The sequence below is a fragment of the Morone saxatilis genome, unplaced genomic scaffold, assembly GCF_004916995.1.
Source record: "Morone saxatilis isolate NCDOM2014 unplaced genomic scaffold, NCSU_SB_2.0 Contig24, whole genome shotgun sequence".
Taxonomy (NCBI): domain Eukaryota; kingdom Metazoa; phylum Chordata; class Actinopteri; family Moronidae; genus Morone; species Morone saxatilis.
This window is the reverse complement of record NW_023339807.1, coordinates 16,794,360-16,813,632: the sequence shown is the minus strand read 5'-3', so window position 1 is coordinate 16,813,632 and position 19,273 is coordinate 16,794,360. Positions and strand designations below refer to the sequence as shown.

General features: G+C 40.7%; 2 protein-coding genes across 3 annotated transcripts in view; one reads left to right on the top strand and one right to left on the bottom strand.

The window, feature by feature from the left end:
- Positions 1-1,093: 1,093 nt before the first annotated feature.
- Positions 1,094-5,900, bottom strand: m6pr (mannose-6-phosphate receptor (cation dependent)). Its single transcript, XM_035672681.1, has 7 exons — positions 5,555-5,900; positions 4,560-4,732; positions 4,250-4,416; positions 3,958-4,067; positions 3,501-3,631; positions 3,272-3,398; positions 1,094-2,832 (listed from the first exon to the last, which is right to left on the bottom strand). The coding sequence occupies exons 1-7, from the start codon at positions 5,558-5,560 to the stop codon at positions 2,710-2,712; spliced, it is 837 nt and encodes a 278-aa protein (XP_035528574.1). The 5' UTR covers positions 5,561-5,900; the 3' UTR covers positions 1,094-2,709.
- A 2,210-nt stretch (positions 5,901-8,110) lies between these two features.
- Positions 8,111-19,273, top strand: part of arhgef5 (Rho guanine nucleotide exchange factor (GEF) 5) — a 12,535-nt gene continuing 1,372 nt past the window's right edge. The window contains exons 1-13 of one of the 2 annotated variants that reach the window (XM_035672563.1): positions 8,111-8,914; positions 9,480-13,310; positions 14,075-14,120; positions 14,533-14,582; positions 15,401-15,771; positions 16,687-16,847; positions 17,037-17,189; positions 17,412-17,541; positions 17,667-17,738; positions 17,863-17,952; positions 18,153-18,295; positions 18,452-18,595; positions 18,691-18,761. In XM_035672563.1, the coding sequence (XP_035528456.1) occupies positions 9,500-13,310; positions 14,075-14,120; positions 14,533-14,582; positions 15,401-15,771; positions 16,687-16,847; positions 17,037-17,189; positions 17,412-17,541; positions 17,667-17,738; positions 17,863-17,952; positions 18,153-18,295; positions 18,452-18,595; positions 18,691-18,761 (5,242 nt within the window). In that variant the 5' untranslated portion in view covers positions 8,111-8,914; positions 9,480-9,499. The remainder of the gene's footprint in view (positions 8,915-9,479; positions 13,311-14,074; positions 14,121-14,532; positions 14,583-15,400; positions 15,772-16,686; positions 16,848-17,036; positions 17,190-17,411; positions 17,542-17,666; positions 17,739-17,862; positions 17,953-18,152; positions 18,296-18,451; positions 18,596-18,690; positions 18,762-19,273) is intronic. The other variant, XM_035672564.1, reaches the window with a different exon arrangement.

Sequence of the window (19,273 nt, the reverse complement as noted above, 5' to 3'; positions counted from 1 at the left end):
GACAATACACTTAGTTCAGGATAAAGATGTGGCTTTCTCGAAAGTTCAAAAAGGTAAAGCTACATTTGTTTGTTTAATCCATACACACAGAGACATGTAAAGACAGGGTTGGTTCGTATTTTTAAGGAGAGTTGTATTATCTATCAATTGGACTAGCTTTAAAGGACCAGTGTGGTTTTAAGAATCTATTAAAGCCTTTTTTTAATGAATACAGTTTTAATATGCATTTAGTTAAAAGGTGTGTGTTGTCAGTGTCTAAGACAGCCACACCTTTACCAGTACGAACAAATTCTGGGAAGAAAATATGATATCAATCCTGGATTTGTGTGTAAAACGTCATCTGGCTCTTGTGGCGTAATGGGAGCTTTGTCTACGTCAGTACATGCTGGGGCTCAGTAGGTGGCAGTGGAGGACAGTGAGGAGGCAGTGGAGTGGAGAGGAGTTTAGTAATGTCAAAAGTTTGACAATTTATTGAAATGTGTGCACCTGAAACCCAGAGTTTTATATGTATTCTCAGAGGTGAGGGAAGCCTGTTGGGGACAATAGTTTGGCAAAGCAACCAGAATAAATTAAAGCTGTCTAAACCAAATGACAACTAATTTCACAGCATAATTTCAGCTCTTCCTCACATCAGCATGATCTATTTTAACCTCTAAGCCCCTACAACCATACAAGTATTATATTTATTTACATTTACCAGAGGATGCTGCTTGATCACAAGACTGCAAGTTTGCCTTTGACTTATAAATTTTACCTCACTCTTGTGACATGTTTCAATTGAAAACGAGTGTATTGTAATATTTTTATTAGTCATACCAAGTTTCTTTCCTATTAAATGAAAATGGTTATCTTGGTAAATTAGTTTTATTTTCGTTTAGCTTTTGGAAGAACCGCTGATCAAACCTGAAACCTAAAACCTAAAACACGAGAAGTGTATGGTCAAAAAACACAACTCAACATTAACAAAGATCTTAGTCATTAACTTCATTTAAATAATAATCTGGTGTGCATTATGAAAACCTTTTAAAACTCATAAAATTTCCAAAGGTTAGTGCACTTGGGTGTGTATGGAGTTCAACACTACAATGGTACATTAACTTCTTTCATATTTTATTTTTGATGGAATCAGAAAACAAACAAAAAAGGTTTGTGGCGTGAAATCATTCTTGGACCAAACAGGCTATATTGTATTGATCTAGCAGGTGTTCAGTTCACTACAACCACAGGTGTAACCATTTCCACCAGATCGTTTTCCAGCAGTTGATTCACCAAACTAAGCAAAGTAATGTCTGTAGCTGTATTAAACACAAAAAGGAAGTGATAGAAACAAACCACAAACATACAGAAGTGCTCACACTGACAATAATATAGTATCTTGATTCACAACTTAAACTTCCTAACAAAGATTTGAAATTTCTAAAAAATATTACAAACCTCATTATTGATATCCTCAGAGCTGTAACATTTTTACAGCTGTAACATATTGATACATGGTGTATAGAAAATTAAGTGCTTTTACTGTTTACTTGCTCTGTCTTCCTAAAGAAGCAGTATATCAGGTATGAAGCCTGAATATTTGGTACAACCTACTCTTCCCTAGCAATGTAATGTGTGTTTGGGTCAGTTTTATCATGACAGATCAGTTTACTAATTAATAATTTTTATTAAATAGTTTAATGCGATTATGAACATTGGTCTTTTACTGTGAATGTATGGTATATTATATGAAAAGTACATATACTACATATATATACACCATACTATTTTGAAATCATAAATTATGATTTGCAGAATTTATAAATAAATCTATTCTGACTGCACATCACTAGATAGTAGCATTAATGTACAGAAATTAGTGATCTGAGATCTAATTACCTTATTATTTCAGTAGGATGCTTTGCTTCAGATACCAAATTTGTAAGTTTATCAGTTTAATAGCATTCTTAACTTTTCTCATCAAAAAAAGAGGCTGTTTAGTTATAACTGTCAAGCTCAGATTTCAGTCAGGCAGCTGGTAATACCAACCAGTTTAGGGAGATATTAGCATTGATATAGAAGCTATGGTAGCTATGTGAAGCTATGATGTTTTGCAGTGATTTAATCTTGTGTAGGAAGGCTGAAAGCATGGTGACAGCACTTAAAATTAAACATTTACATTCTCATATTATGTCTCTCACTTTCAAAACATAAAGCCAAATGACACAAGAAAAAGCACTTGTGTGTTTTGTAACTTGCCAGTGCACGACCAAACCCCGGGAAGAACGGCTGGATGCACCAACTTCAAACAACAATCAATCATTAGCGGAGCAGAAAAATATGAGCAATATATCATTAAGTTTAAATCATGTTGAAATCCAACTTCTTAACTTCTCCCCTTTGTACCAGATTTCCATGGAAAAACAAGTCACTCGTCATTGTCACTTTGTAATCTCGAATTTATCACTCATTTGTTTGAAATCAAACAGCTGAATGAAATGCATGTGGTAGCGAGAGGAGACAGGTCTGTCAGCCCTCTTTAGTAACAAGCAGATCACGCAGTAGTTGCCCTAGGCACAAGTCTGGAGTAAACACACAAAGTGTCAACAGGTCCTAAGCTAAACCAGCACAGGAAAAACAAGACTTGTGTCTAACAGCAACGTCATCTAACCTGTGAAAGAGTAAACTGTGTCACACAGTGAAACTTTCTGTCCCATTTCTGTCATATTGAGGTCACATAGGTAGTAAGTGGTCGTCTCTCTCCTCTGGCTCATCTTCTAAAGGTTCTGCAGCCACTCCTCTGTACGCCGGAGCTTCCTCGCGATTTCGTGACCGGCACACAAAGTCACACCCATCCTGTAAGGGAAAGGAGGGGGGCGGTGGTGTAATCAATTTCCTTGAAAAACAGGATCTTTTAAAAAGGTCAAAAAAAAAAAAGGTAAAAAGGTGTGAAGGATTAAGAGGCATCTAGTGGTAAAGTTGGTGGCTGTGAAACTCATGAAAAACAGAAAAGTCCCCATAAACAGGCAGTGTTTGGTTTGTCTAATATGGCTACTGCAGAAACATGGCAGTTCAACATGAAGGCCTCCAAGGAAGGTGACCTCTGTAGATAAAAACGGCTCATTCTCAGCTAACACAACACATTCTACACATCCTACATTCAAGTGCTTAAAGAACTAATGAAAACATACCTATAAATATTTTTATATTATTATATTGCTGCCAATAGATCCTCCTAAATGTTACATACTGGACCTTTAATGACAATATTTATTATTATTTGCTTAAGGCTTACCGCTGTCAGATTGCCAACCTCCACCCAAAAAGCATAATTTGGGAATTGTTCCATCCCTTTGGCTCCAACAATCAGTCGCTGGTAGAGGAAACCTCCAATGAGGTACACAGCCAGAAGACAGAGCCCACTGAAAGAAGAGAGGACTTATGATAACTGATAATTTATTATATTATTATTATATAATATTATGTTGATTCTGTTTGTGTCATTACAGACAGTCTTTACGCACATGATGACTATTATGGAGCCAGTGCTGAGCTGGGACGGAACAACTGGACACACTGCGCTGGAGTCCAGCTCAAACAGGTAGAAACAGTCGTGAGCCCTGTCCCTGTCCTCCAGCACCACCTCCAGCTCGCCCTGAAAGTGAGATGGAGTGAGACACAAGGCAACACACACTAAGAGAAGGAGAAAAGGGTGCAAGACTACATCAGGCCATGTTCAGACCTGTGTGATTCATTCTAGGTAGGTCATGTTTTCTCTGTGGTTTACCTCACAATCATCAAGACGAAGCATAATATGGTGGTGTGTGTTTCAAGAAAATACATTATCTTCACACCTGTACACAAAGTAATGCGTCCCCACCAACACAGCCCCTTGCATTATTATTATTATTTAAACACAGCACCATTTCTGGTCTGAACACATGGTAAGTTAACATTTCTTCTCAAGTCTAGTGATCTTACCATGCCTATTTTACTGTTGCAAGAGATCATGATAATGGCTTTCCTCTTTTCTTTGGAGCAGTGGCCATCGTATGCGTCGCCGTTTTCGTAGATCAACATCACCCAGTCACCTGCACAGTAAGTAATGTGTAAAAATAGAAGAGACGATTATTAAAATGGTTAGTCTCATGTTCAGGATTAATTCAAGAATGAACAATAAACAATTCTTAAGCTTTTTGGGTTTATCATGCTCATAGTTTGCCTAAAACAACTTAAAATCAGGATAAAATCACTATATTTTGCAGACACTTACTTCCTCCGATGACCCGTGTTGAATTAAACCTGCCAATAATTGTGGATTTAGTTGGACTCTTGCTGTCCACCTGGACAACCCCAGCTTCTGGAAAGCCCGCTGCTTCGCCACACAACTGGAATGTATATGTGTAACTACCTTTATCTTCCTTGGTCACTACTGAAAAGCTGTCAACATGAGAACAAATACAAACAGTTAGTAATATGGGAGGCAGACGTGGTGATTAGAGCTGATTTTTGATTGATAACCGGCAACACAAAAACAACCGATGACACTGAAAGTGCAGGTACACAATTGAGTCATTTGTTACTTCTTATGGGCGAGTGGCTCGAGTCGTTCGAGGACTTTCCGTTCAGAGTTAGAATCAGAGACCAGTCCACAGCGCTTGGTGATGTCACTGGTGTACACTCCTCTCCCACACAGGACCAGCTGAACAGCCAGGGTCCACACCAGGAAGCACCCTCCACTTTGACTGTTCACCTCCTGGTAAAAAACAAACAAAAATAAAGCAATTTTCAAATATAATTACATACTATTCATTTGAAATTAGGGTTAGACAATATATAGATATACTGTATACCATCAAAGATTTGTCCATACCGTTTATGTACATATATATATATATATATATATATAAATAAATCAATAAGGAAATGATCAGAAGATAGGTGGTCAACAGATTAATAACTTCCATCAAAACATGCAAAAGATGTGCTGCTTTTCAAAGCTGCAAATGAATAAACATGAATGCTTTATGGTAATGTTAGATTTTATGTTTGTTAACATTTTTGCATGATTTATTTAATCCATAAATCGTTCCTCAATTGACTTTCCAGTAAATACAACACATCAGTATATTACACACATAGGGAAGAGGGAAGAGGGAAGATTGTACGCATATGGCCCACTACTATTTGAAATAATTTGAATTAAGTGGTGGGTTTTTAAATTGCAGACCTCCTGTTCACTAACAACCAACTTCAGCATGCTCATCTAGTTGCTTCCTGAACCAAAAAAAAAAACTAGGAGGAAACTCTCCATGTTCTGGGAAAACCCTACTTTATCTTATCTAAGGAGAGGATAATAACATCTAGAAACAGACAACCAGGATACGATCCTAATCGTGTAACTGGGAAGATAAGTTGTGCGACCACATATTTAAAGCCTAAATATGTATGTGTGAATGCAAAATGTCTGTTCATCTCCGCATGAGGCAATAAGTTTCCATGAGGAAACACAGTTTGAAATAAATAAATAAATAAAAGCTTAACAAGAGTTCAACTTTTGGGTGCATTGCGCACCTACCTTCATGACTCCTTCTGCTTTAAACGAGTGGGAGAATCTTCTTTGTTAGTTACAGTTTAACCAGACAAACTGTAGTTTTTACAGTCAGGTCCAGTGGATGATGTAGTGAGCTTCCTCACGCTAACGTCGCTTCCTGGTTTTATGTATTCAACAGTAAAGCTGCTGTTTTCTTGTTGCAGGTGGAGAGCAAAGTAAGTGTGCACGTAGTCACGGCTTTAAATGAAGCTGCACGCTTATCGGTGCTGGACAATAAACGCGCTTTCTTCTCTAAATGTGTGAAGTGGCGTTCAAGAAGCTAACATGCTACAGACGTTAGCGGAGTGCGGAAGTGAAACTAAACACACACACGCGCATGTGACTGACGGTCCAAACGAGGCGACCAATCAGCGGCTCTGAATCCCAACCCCCCCATCAGCTGACCACAGCCTTTTATTTATTTATTTATTTATTAACTGTTGAGTTGAAAGCGGAAAAGCTCATATATGGTATGTCTAGAGTTTGTTTGCCTCTTGATAATGTGTACCTCTGTCCACACTGCAGGAACTACTACTTCTATTTAATTGTTTTATTTTTATTTTATCAGATCCAGACAGACTTTTAATATTTAATATTTAAAGAGATAACACTGAATTTTATTTTATTTTTCATTAAAAAAAACTCTTACCACATAATTGGCACAGAATACAGAGCAAACATCAGGAGTTCACCAAAGACATTGTCTGGGGATCATGAATGCCTGTACAAAATAATCCATATAACTGAGACGTTTTGACCTGCTGGTGGCGCTACAGGACCAGTAGGATTCATCATCTGGGGACCATGAATGTCTGTACTTTCTGCAAGTGAGGTAACCACCATATTTTTTCTAAATAAAAGGTAAAATTATGGCTCATGGTAAGATTAAAGTGCAAGGAGATTTTTCAAGTCATAATTTCCAGGTTATTTTTTAAAAATAATTCATTTATTGCTGTTTTTTGTTTATTATATTATATATATTATATCTAGACATAGATTATGATGTCACCTAATTACCAGAACTCCTTTATCTCTCCTTAATGACCATAGTAAGTCTTGTTCTTATGTAATCCTTGACTTCATATGGTTGTGATTTAATTTCCCTCTAACCAGACTAAACTAAACTAAAGCCTCCAAACTAACCATAAAGTTGATTCAACACCTCTCTAAAACCCTCCCTAACAAAACAAAAAATTATAATCTTCATCATGGTGGTATTACACTTGATTAGTTTGTTTTTTGTGTATTAAATTACCTGGCAATGGTGGCAACTGAGTGTATTTTGTCACTGAAATTGAATGATAATATGCAATCAACTATCAGTAAGTCAAATAATGGTGCTACAATAGAGATATATAATGCCATTCTTGAAGGAGAGATCTGTTGTTAAAAGAATGTTCTTATAAACTATATGTGTGTATTTGAGTATGTGGAAAACTATGTGTGTAGAACATTTTGCTGGTATGAATGAAATGTTAGGTGGGTTGGCCTTACACAGTAGAGTACTGTTTCAATTGCATCAGCATTTTTAAGTGCACTAGCAACAACACATGGCTATACCAAGCTTGTTTTCTATACAGTAGTCTGTTCGTCATCCTTCCAAACTATCATCAAAATAAATACAATATGGCCTTTCACCTGACTTTGATCGGATTAATTTACCTGCCCCATTCTTATAATCAGAACCACATTTGCAATTTCTCAAAGAACTGTTTAAAATGATGAGATTAAACGTGAGTAGTCATGAGTAGTCATCCATTTTAATCCAGTTTAGTTTGTATCGGGATTAGCAGGCGACTTTTGTCCCCTTTGGCTAGAACCAGACTGCTCCTGTTTCCAGCCTTTATGCTAAGCTAAGCTAACCAACTGCTGGCTGTAGCTTCATATATACCAGACATAACAGTGGTGTCAATTGTCTCATCTATTCTGAGCAAGAAAGCAAATTAGTGTTTTTCCCAAAATGTTATTACAAAACTATTCCTTTAAACAATGAGACGCCATATACACTCAGTTGTAGTCAGTCAGTCTACTCAGTATAACTAAACGGAAGCCCTTATTGATATAGATGGAGTGGAAATATAATGCAATACAATTCAACAGCACAAACTAAAGTCTACAAAATATCCAGAAATTTTAATTAATGTCATCAACTGAACAATCCTGAAAGTAGGATTTACTGCAGCTGTGTTTTATCAGACTCCATTAGTTGTAGCTAGGTGTCCTTAGCCTGAGATATAAAATTATAAAATGCATGAATCTAAATTATAAAGACCCTGATTGACATTATGTAGAAATCTGAATGAGAAAATGTGTAAATGTAAGTAATTAAGTAAGTGGTGGCAAAGTGAAGTAAAACCTGAGTAGTGCTAATGCAGTGCTCACAGTTTGGTCTCATTGCCTTTATTTGGTAATGTTAATGACATAGACCTTTTATCTCACGTCAGTCCTGTATTCAATCAACACAGTAAAACAGTCATTGTTTAACAAATCATTCACAGATCACTCTTGTAATTCCTCTCCCTTGTTTCTGCTGTGTCATTGTTTAATCTTTTTTTTTAATCATAAGAGTTTGTGTTTCCCTTTCTTTCCCTTTTTTACTACCTCTTAGGGGAATGTAGGGAAGTTTTTATAGGCCTCACTGAGTCCTCCACCAGCGTGTGTGCTCTCAATCTTGACTCTCCGTTCCCCTCCCCCCACTCTCCCTTGTGTTATCACAGCCTTTACCTTACCTGCCTGTGTGTGTTATGCAGACACACCCGGCTACTCCATATCAACCAATCGCTGCTCCAAGACAGAGACACCAAGGAGGTGCACTTCCTGTGTTTCGTTAGAGAAGAATGGGGCAGGAGAGAGGAGAGAGTTATGTGTTTTTCTTTGCCAGGGGGGGTCCACACAGTCGATCACGTTGGCAGTAAAGGGGAGAGAAAATAACTGAAGAAGGAGGCCGACTTTAGTTTGATTTATTGGAGAGCTCCCTGTTCAGCAATAGTGAGGACAGGACAGAGAGAAGGAGGAGGGGAAAGATAAGTGTCAATCTGTTGAGACTTGTTTGGGAATTTGAGGAAGGAGGGGAGAGACAGAGAGAGAGAGAGAGAGAGAGAGAGAGAAGCAGCAAGAAGGAAAAGCAAAGAGAGTTCAGGCGTAAACATTAAGTTTTTCACAAGACTTAAAGCATTGAGAGAAAAAGATAAAGGTTGATTTATTTGTAGAAAAGGAGAACATTTGTTGTGTCTCCTAGACAATGTGAATACAAGGAATGAATTCTTATGTGTTGTGCAATACCATGCTTTTGAGCTGAGCTGGAATTGGGGAAGACCGCAGATCTCCCCAGGATACTACATTCAGGTGAGTTGCTTTACTATTTTTTCATGGATTTCAGATGAACACTTCTGTAAATTGCTACTGCTTTGGACACAGATTAGGTCTAGCTTAGTTGTGGTTTACATGTTACATGCCGTGCCTATGTGTCACAGGCCCTCGCTTTCTGAAAGACGTCGTTTGGTATGCAGTGTTTGCAGGTCTGTGCTGCATTCTTAGAGAACTGTATGAGGGGGACACCTTTTCTTAGGCCTGAATCTTTCTTTTTGAGTGTTACATTACTATATAACCACACTGGCTTAAAGTATCACACAGCTTTTAGCTCCAAGTGCAGCAATTTATTGTCCTGACTAAATAAACTAACTGACTGAAGACACAGCTGAATTGTTGCAGCTATTATAATTTTTCAAAGATAACAGTAACATTAGTGAAAGAGAGTTTTCCTATAGTATTCATACTCAACTCTATGAAATTAACTAAATATGTAAAAGTGTGCAGAGCCCCTTCATTCTGTCTAATTTGACTTGCATATGATTTGTCTCTGAAAATTGTTTGATTTCTAAACTGATGATGTTGGGTGTTTGTCTTTTAGGTTCTTCAAATTATGATACTATGGGGACCAAAAGGCACAGCTGCAGCCTTTTTGACACTTTATCTAACATAAACACATCTGACCGCAAACTTCAGCCAGGTGGAAAAATCTCCCGGGATCCAAGTCCCAGGCCAGCAATGACTGCCCAGTCGGAGAGAGTGAGAGACAGCAACCGCGAGGAAGACTGGAGGAGAGAAAGAGAAACAGAGAAAATGAGGGACAAAGCAAAATACAAAGATGTGGACTCACGGGAGCGATACAAGGAAAGAGACAGAGCTCCTGCGCCCCGGCCAAGAGAGGGAGAAAGAGAGTGGAGGGAGAGAGAAAGGAGGCAAGAAGATGACAGGAACCTAAATGGGAGGCTGCTGTCGTATTTAGAGACAGAAGTGGAGAGGGGGATGAAGAAAGGTGACACATTTCCCAGAATGAGAAAAAACAGTGCAGAACATGGCAGAAGAATGACCGCCACCACTGAGACGGATGAAGAGAGAAGGGAAAGGAGGCAGAGAGATAGGCCGAAAAGAGTAGAGGCAGACGACTGGGAGAGAGAAAGAGAGAGGGTACGGCAGAGAGAGATTTACAGAGACGGGGAAAGGGATGAGATCCGAATCAGGGCAAAGGAAGAGGGGAAAAACACTGGACGAAGACCTGTTGAAGACGAGAAATCGCGTCAGAGGGAAAGATATGAGTTTGATGTCAGTTGTCAGGACAGGAGAAGGTGTGATTCATTGGACAGAAGAGAGAGAGATAATGCTAGAAAGAGAGAGAAGCCTAGGCCTAACATAGAAAACATTGAGGCCAGGGGGCCTTCGCCACACAGAAGAAGAGACAGAGAAATCTACTTAGATAGGAAGGACAGGGAAAAGGCACAAAGGAGAGAGGGAAGGAGGGACACCAGGAGTGAAGGAGACAGCGACGAGAGGGAGATCAAGAGGGAGAGAGTGAGGGACAGAGAGAGGGAGGAGTTGACATATCAACACAGCAGAAGTGAAGGGGACACCACAGGCAAAACAGAGAGGGAGAGACATCGAGATAGGCAAGGATACCGGGAAGAGTACAGGGAGAAATACAGAGACAGGGACAGAGAGAGAGAAGTGGATCGATCCAGGAGGAGGGGAGTAGAGAAGGATAGAGAGAGGTACAGAGAGGCTGACAGGAGAGGAGCAAGGGAGCTAGACAGGGAGGGAGAAAGATGGAAGGACTGTGTGAGAGACGTGAAGGATGATAGGAGAGAGGGTGACAGATATAGAGAGTATGAGCAGAGGAGAGGCAGAGAAACAAAGGAAAGACAGGAAGCTCCAAGGTGGGATGATACCACAGCCAGAGGCAGCGGATCCCAGAGCGAAATGGCTCCCAGGGTGCCGCCACGAGCCCAGAGCAGTGGAGAGTGGAGCACTACTGAAAGTGACAGAGATGTAGATCCAGAAAGAGCTGCTGAAAGAAGTCAAAGGGAGCAAAAAAGAAGTGAAAGACAGGAGAGAAGAAAAGGAGAGACAGCAGGCGGAGTGCCAGAGCAGAAAAGGATGTGGTTACAGCCACAGAGGGGCAAGAATAGTAAAGAAGAATTTGTAGACAGAGACAGACACACAAGGGAGAAAGAGATGAGGAGAGAACAAGAGAGGAGTATAGAGTCACAGGCTGAGCGGGTGAGAGGGGGGCGGAGAATAAAAGAGGAACCAGATGAGAGGTATTTGGACCATAGCAGTTACAGAGAAAGGCATGGAGGGAGAAATGAGAACAGGGGGGACCTAGAGAGGGAATCGGTGGGTGTAAGTGTAGATGGAGAGGAGGTGGGTGAAGTCTGGAAAGAAATAGATAAGGGAGGGAAGGAACATCTGTCTGACACAGATGGAGGGATAGAGGGAAGCTGGCGGAGGGATGCAGAGGGGGAGAACGTGACAGATAACACAGAAGAGAGTGACAGAGAGGAACAGGGTGGGAGCGATTATTGGCCCCGCTCGGAGAGCGAGGGAGGAAGTGACTCAGGGTGGAAGCAAGAGAGAGACAGAATGCTGTCAGGCGAGGACGGCTTTGTGACTGTGTCCAGCGGCGGAGACGAGGAGGACGAAAGAGAGGAAGATGAAAAGTTTGAGGACTGTCAGGAGTTCTGGGAAGGTGGAGTTCCATGTGATGGCCCCTCACCTGTTGCCATCAAGGGGCACGAGGGAGACGAGGAGAGGGAAGAGGAATGGACAACGGGAAAGGAAGAGACGGTTGATAAAGACGAACAGGGGAGGGAAAAGCAACCAAAGTACGTCTTCTGTGTGATTGGGCAAACATTGCCCCGGTCAAAACCCAGAGAGATGTCACCGTCACAAGTTGATCAGGCAAAGGGTGTGGAAAGTGAGAACCCAAATTTAGAAAGTTGTCATCATTGTAGTGATGACGGCACACAGCAACCTCAGCATGACCTGCATCTGACACCAAGTAGAGAGGATGAATACCCGACCATCAACCACCAGGACACAGAGGGCAGGAGTGGGTGTAACATGCCAAGCGAGGAAAGGACAGCCACGGGAGAAACAACTGAGGTTGATATGAGACACAGAGTGTCACCAGAGCTTCAAAACACACAGACTGGAGAGATAATAAGGCGCAAGAAGGAGCACCCGTATGCTGAAATAGGACCAGTAAAAAGAGACTCACGGACTGAAAAACTCCTGATAGAGTGGAGAGAGAAAAATAAAGAAGGGGTGAAAAGAGAGAGTGAGCGACCTTTGTCAGTCCCTGTTAATCCCTATGGTGATGTTTGTTCTCAAGTACATTTTGAACAAATTCAACCCATCTTGGAAGGGATTAACACCGGAGCAATGAGCCCAGAAGAGGTGGAGGCCATTCGGATCCGATTGAGCGGGGCATGGAGCATGTCTGACGAGCCCAAGCGCCATTCCCAAGCCCCCCACCTTAAATGGGCCAAAAATGTGGTGCGGGAGATTCTGGGACGCTCAGAACAGTTTTCAGATGAACCTAATGCAGAGACACCAGGAGACCAAGGAGTCAACCAGTCCGAGACAAAGATCGAAAACAACAAACAACAGGAAGTGGCTGCACAAGAGACCGCAGAGATGCCAGTTGTTACGCTAACAAGCAACGAACAGCACTCAGAGCCAGAGCTGGAGGAAGAAGAGCCGTTGGAGGTGGAGGGATTGAGAGGTATGGGGCAGAGCCAAGCTGACATGCATGCTGACCAGTGCGCAGCTATGCATGGTGACACACAGACATACACTCATGCTGACACACTGCTAGACACAGAAGGGAAGGAGGATCAGAGTATGGACAAAGAGACGAAGCCTTCGTATCGCGTTTTAGAAAAGGCAGATAAAGAGGTGAAAATTAGCGAAGAGGCCGGTGATGAGATTAAGTTATCAGAAAAGGAAAAAGAAGCAAGAAGAGTGAAGGAAGTTGAGATGTATTTATCTGTGAGCAACACGCTGTACAAGCCTAACAGCTGCCCCATTCTGAATTATGAAACTGAGCCTGAGCTCCTCATTCCCTCCAGAGAGGGTGAGGGCCAGGAGGTGGAAGACGGAATGGGTGAAAGCGAAGAAGAAAGGCAGGGAGAGGAGCCTGAAGAGAGGGGTACTGCAGAGGAGGTGGGAAAGGTGAGGGAGGGAGAGGGGAGTACTGAGGTGGATAGCAGAGAGGGAGAAAGGAAAATAGAAGAGAGGACACTGACGAGCAGTTGCAGTTTCCGAAATTTGGGTCCCGAGGCTCGATTGCGGAGAAGGGGAATCCGTAAAACTACTGAAAGAAGAAAAGGAGAGCTTGTAGAAGCAGAAGAAGCAGAAGGTGTTGGAAGGGACCGCAGAACCAGAATATTCTCTACAACAGGTAAAGTGAGAAGATGGAGGATGGAGACGCTGATTATCTGCTCAGAAAGCCACATAAATAGCCCTTCTTCTATGTTTAACTTCTTTCTAGTTTGTTATCAATCATCATCAGCATTCCTAATTTACAAAAACAAATTCATCTAATCAGGCTGGCATATTAGAGACCAGACTGCCGTTAAGGGAGGCACCGATTTAAACCAAGTCAGCATTTTAATCGCAACTTATTACAGATAATCTTCTAGTCATTTCCTCTGCAGCCTTAGAGTTTCATAATTACATGATTTATTGTTATATCAATCACAGAACCCAAAATCTAAGGCAGACATCTGCCAATAGGCATTATCAGTGCACTCATCTGAACTCACCACATTACCTTAAACTGGAAAGTGCGTCACAGTGTTGTCATTACAGGTAGTGGGTGGAGATAAGAGGAGGAGGAGGAGGAGAAAGTAAGGAAAAACCAGAAGCATGAGCTAAAAGGCTTGGGTTTATCCGGATTTAAGACATAACACAAGAAGCATGAGTTTTGGAAACACACTAATCTTTTCTGTAATGCAGGATTACTAAATTAACTATCTATTTATTTATTTATTTATTTAATTTGTTTATTAATTTATTCATCCACGTGTGTTTTGGAATTTTGTTTTTTATTAAGTTCTTCATTCCTTTGAATGGTCGACTGCAGTTTATAGTAAATTAATCAGAACATAAGGATAGGTATGCTGTTGTATCATGTTTCGACGAATGGATTCTTTTTTATTCCAGATGATGAGGACGATCGGAGCAAAAGCTGGGGAGAAGTGGAGCTGAGGTAAGTGACAACAATCAGGCACAACATGACACATTTGATTGTGATACAATACCACATGTTGACATACATAAGCGGCCAGCAAGTGTTTGATTAAGTGTCCCTGAGATTAAAAACTGTCATGGTTTTAACACTTGGAGGGAAATGTTTTTGGCATTATTTTATGTACGTACGTACGTATGTATGTATGTATGTATGTATGTATGTATGTATGTATGTATGTACACACAGTGTCTACAGTGTCAGTATAGTCTGTAGTGTCAGGAAGGTTACTGAGATTTTACAGTCCTGTTGCTCTATATTCAATGCAAATGTTCCACAAAAAAAGCTGTTTTAGACAGCTTTAGTCAACTGTTTTATTTTACACTCTTCACAGTTATAAATAAATTGTTGTGACTCTTTCTTGGCACTGTAGGAATGTTTTGGAAACAATTGACAGACGGAAAAGGAACTCAAGGTTTTTCAGTGAGTATCTCTGTTCTGCCTTTATTTTTGCTTCATGTAGGTCATGAACCTTAAAATATATTTTAATATATTAAATATTTAAAACCTTTAATATTTGTGCCTAATAGACTTTAGGCAAAAATGTGTTGCTGCACATGATTTATTTTACAATTTGAGTAAATATTGTTATCACTTTAAGTTTTGTGTTGGAATAAATTAAGATCGATTTGTTGGAAAAGGCTATGTAGGCGACACAGTGACGTTTCTTCAGATAATATCTTCTATGGCTGCGGTCGGGAAAAACACGACGTGGTTGATAGTTTCCTTTCTGTATGTGTGATTCATTTCTGTGTTAACACAGGCCCACCAACTGCTTATCGCTTCCTTAGTACATGTCGACTGAAATACACAAATGCAAGGATATCTGTGTGCAGTTTACTGTTGGCTCACACCCTTTAAAAAATAATGTTTTAAACAACCTAAAAAGGGAGTGTGTCCTCGACCTGTGATTCACATGGATATTACGCGAAATGGGGCAGGAGTGTGTGTGAGCATGTGCTGTATATAAGTGGGTATGTGCAAGCCACAGACAGGTTTCTGCAAGCATTCATATCTCCTAACTTTAGGGGAAAACAGCTGCCGCTTTGACTTTGCATTCCGACAAGTATGTGTAAAAGGAATGTCAAATGCAAACAAGTCGTCTTGGCTAATAGTGTTTATGTCTCTATCTGTCTTCTTTTCTCTGCTTCCTGTATTTTTCAACCTGCTTTTTCTGTTGCTCCCTTCTCTCTTCTGCTGTCTGTCTTTTTCTGTCTCGCTTCCTCTCTTTTTTTTCGCAGATGCTGCCCAGCTCTACCAGCAGTACAGCGAGGCCGCTCAGAACTTTGAGATCCTACGCCAGGCTCGCTCCGAAGTCACGTCTTTGTGCGAGGACACTACCCCTTCTCCTGCTCCTTCACCTCCTCCTGCTCGCAGACCTCTTCCTCCCCTACCTCCTGTCCCGCACCCCCACTCCCTGTCCCACACAGGCTCCATCACCAGTGTCAAAAGCTTGTCTGTCCCTGAGCCCCCCAAGAGTGAAGGCAGGCCTTCCTCCCCACGTCTATCCATCTCTCTCACACAGTCAGCTGCACTGTGGCGGGAGCTGCCGGGGGTCAGGAACAGTGCTGAGCTGGAGGAGCTCACAGAGGACCAGAGGCGACTACAGGAGGTAACATATACTTTTGTGTACGTGTAAAAGTAATTTAATGGCAGAAGAGACTTTGCCCTGTGATTCCTTTGAATGGAATAAACAATGCCTGAATAAATTCCAGTGACTTTTCATTGAATGGCATGCAAACGTTCACACTGAGTGAATCCCTCATACATTTGCACTTCTTTGTAAAGTTACTGAAACAACATTCCTACCTACCAGTGAAATTCAGGAGGATCCTCCAGTTAAATGCCTATTAATCTTTCACTTCAGCGTCACCTCCTTCATCCAGCTTGTTTGATCCTGTTTAGTTTAGCTAAAGGTGTTTCATTTATAAAGAAGAGTCAGTGGGAAGGTTTGAGCTTAATTTTCTGAAGGTACTGGCACAACATTGTTGCCTCTGTAAAATTCAGCAGAATTCTATGGACAATTACATGTGGGACAGTTATCTTTCATTTTTCCTTCAGCTTAATTTATGTGATTGAAATTGAAAACAAGGATTAATTACAGATTTAGTGATTCATCTCCTCATGCTTATTTACCACTTGTCAGTTTTGGGCGTAATTTCACAGCAGCAGCTCCTCTGTTGTTGATGTCTTTCGGGGAAATGGCATTACTTACATGAATCATCTTTTCACTGTGATTAGCTCATACCTCTAACTACTAAAATCACACATTGCCTCATACCAGAATACCCCCCTTGATCCACTAGACATGTTTATCTGGTACTGTGGGTGTTTTCCTCCCTATAAACTTGACAGACATGTGTCTGAGATGGAATACTACTACTGATTGAGAAATCTTCCTCAGTTAGTCAAAATGCCGCAGCCTCTAGAGAAATGACAACCCTGTGATTATTAGTTAGAATCTAGCAGTGTCTTGCTCAGTGTTTTTATCTTTTCTCATGTATTTCTCTTTGTTTTTTCATTTTAGGTGAGATTTGAGGTGGTCACCTCAGAGGCCTCCTACTGCAGGAGTTTGGACATTGTTGTTGAACACTTTGTGAAGTCCAAACAGCTGGGGGCGCTGTTGACTACTCAGGACAGGAACTGGCTGTTTTCCCGGCTGGCAGATGTTCGTGCCATCAGCCACAGGTCAGAAATGTTAAACATTACTTAGAACATTAAAGTTCTTTATCTGTCTGAACCAAGTTTACATTTAAACATATTTATTGGGCTGAATATTTTAGATCATACATGAAACATACATCCACAACCAATCTGTGTTACAAATCTGTGGGAGAAATATAAGCTTAAAATAATTCTTTGTGTTTTTTGTTTTAGTTTTCTATCAAAGCTTGAAGAGAGAGTGGAATCAAACATCATGCAATTTACCGTTTGTGATATCATCGCTCGGCACTGTCAGCGCTTCAAAATGGTTTATGTGCCCTACCTCACCAACCAGTCATATCAGGATGCCACCTACCAGAGACTCATGTAAGTCCTTCAGTCAAGCTTTTGTTTTTTTCTTGACTGCATCATTTTTGTTGAAGGTTTGGTAAAAGACCCAGTGAGGACCACAGCGCCATATACTCTCTCTGACACTAATATCTATCACATTTTAGGCAGTGAAAATTATTTCCAGTTCATAAAAACTTTGAAACTATTGCCTGCATTCTTTTTATCTGTCCATGCATTTAATTTATCTTTTTATTTCAGGAATGAGAATCCAGGGTTCAAGCGGATTGTAGATAAATTGGAGAGGAGTCCTGTTTGTCAGAGGCTTCCTCTTCGTTCCTTCCTTGTCCTTCCTTTCCAAAGGATCACAAGAATTAAGCTGCTGGTCCAGGTGTGTGTGTGTGTGTGTGTGTGTGTGTGTCTTTTCTGACAAAACAGCAAAAGTTAATGGTTCACAACATGTTAGATCCTGCACCCGTTATCTCACTTTAACACACACATGCTGTTTCTGTCCAGAACATTGTAAAGAGAACTCCTGGTACTGCAGAGGCGACTCAGGCCATCAAATCTTTGAAACTTCTGGAAAAGGTACAGCAACATCCCCTTTTCACTGTACATTAATGTATGATCGCAATATTTTAATATTATTTAATGATATCCTGGATAACTCCTTGATGATAAACCTCTTTTCTTTTATTCCTTTCTCTTTTAGCTGATTCAAGAGAGTAACGACAGTATCACTCAGATGAAAAGCATTGAGTCTCTGGTGTCTCTCAGTGCTAAGGTGGACTTTGAGTGCAGGGTAAGTAATGACTATAAAGTATATGCATATATCAATATTGGAAAACATGATTTTGAGCACTAATGAGTAATTTTTTTCAGTATTATCTTAAGGTCCACTTATTAGCTTTCTAATGTATCAGAGGGCCAAAGTACTTTCATGCTCAAAAATAATAATATGCTAACATTATTGTCTTTCTTTTCTGTGTGTGTGCTTCACAGACTCTTCCTCTGATCAGTCAGTCTCGGAGGCTGGTGCGGGAAGGGCCGGTTACTGAACTGATGGATTTCTCTCTGAAGGATACAGAGAGGAAAGTTTATTTGCACCTATTCAACGACTACTTGCTACTTTCATTACAAAAAGAGTGAGTCAACAAACATGTTATTCAATGTTAGAAACATCCTTCTCATTACCATTTGCAACATCCTGTTTTCCTCATATCTTTTATCATCCCCTCGATCTCATCACAGTCTTTCCTTCCGCCGTTTCATTTATCTTTTTTTCTGTCTGCTGCTTCCAGAGGAGGAAGGTTCACAGTAATCGACCACTCTCCAGTGTCAGATCTGCGTGCAGAGAACTGCCGTGTGAAACTTCACTCACTCCAAAAGAACCTGTTTCGGCTGCACATGACACACAGAGCCCTGCTCCTGAGGACTGACACACAGTAAGAGACTGTGACAATGGCTGTGTTGGTTGTCAAATCACAAAGTAGAAAAAGCTGCAGAAGATACAACCATCTTTGCTTTTTGTCTGCTTTAGGAGTGATAAGCTACGTTGGATATCTGCTCTTTCCCGGCCACATACTGAAGTAGATTTTTCTGCTGCACAAGGTGAAGTATGCTGCTTGGTTTAGACGTTGCAGTGTGCTAATTTGTTGGTCATAATCTGTATATGAAATCCCTGCTTAGTTCATTCATTCCCCGTGTAATAAACTTGGAAAGAGTTATTCTATTGTGAGTTTACAATTTAGATTCTGAACACTAAAGATTCATTATAATGTTGCATCCTCAACCACAGGTGCATTGTCACATGGAAGTACAGAATACAGGGAGTGATCTAATGCGTAGTGAGGAATAAAACATTCATGTCAGCCTCATGAGACATTTCTGACAGTGACAAATGCTCACACATGTCAAAAAGAACTGGCTACAAAGCCACTATCACCTGCAATTCAAATAAAATCCAAAGTTAACTCTAACACAATAAATGCAGCTCATTGAAAATTAACTATATAGCCTATATCTGGGGAAATTAGTGCCAGGGGCCTGCAGTGAAGTACCAAAGTCCAAGTCAAACGTTGGCACTTCATGTACACTACCTTTTTAAGCTGAGTATCCCGCAA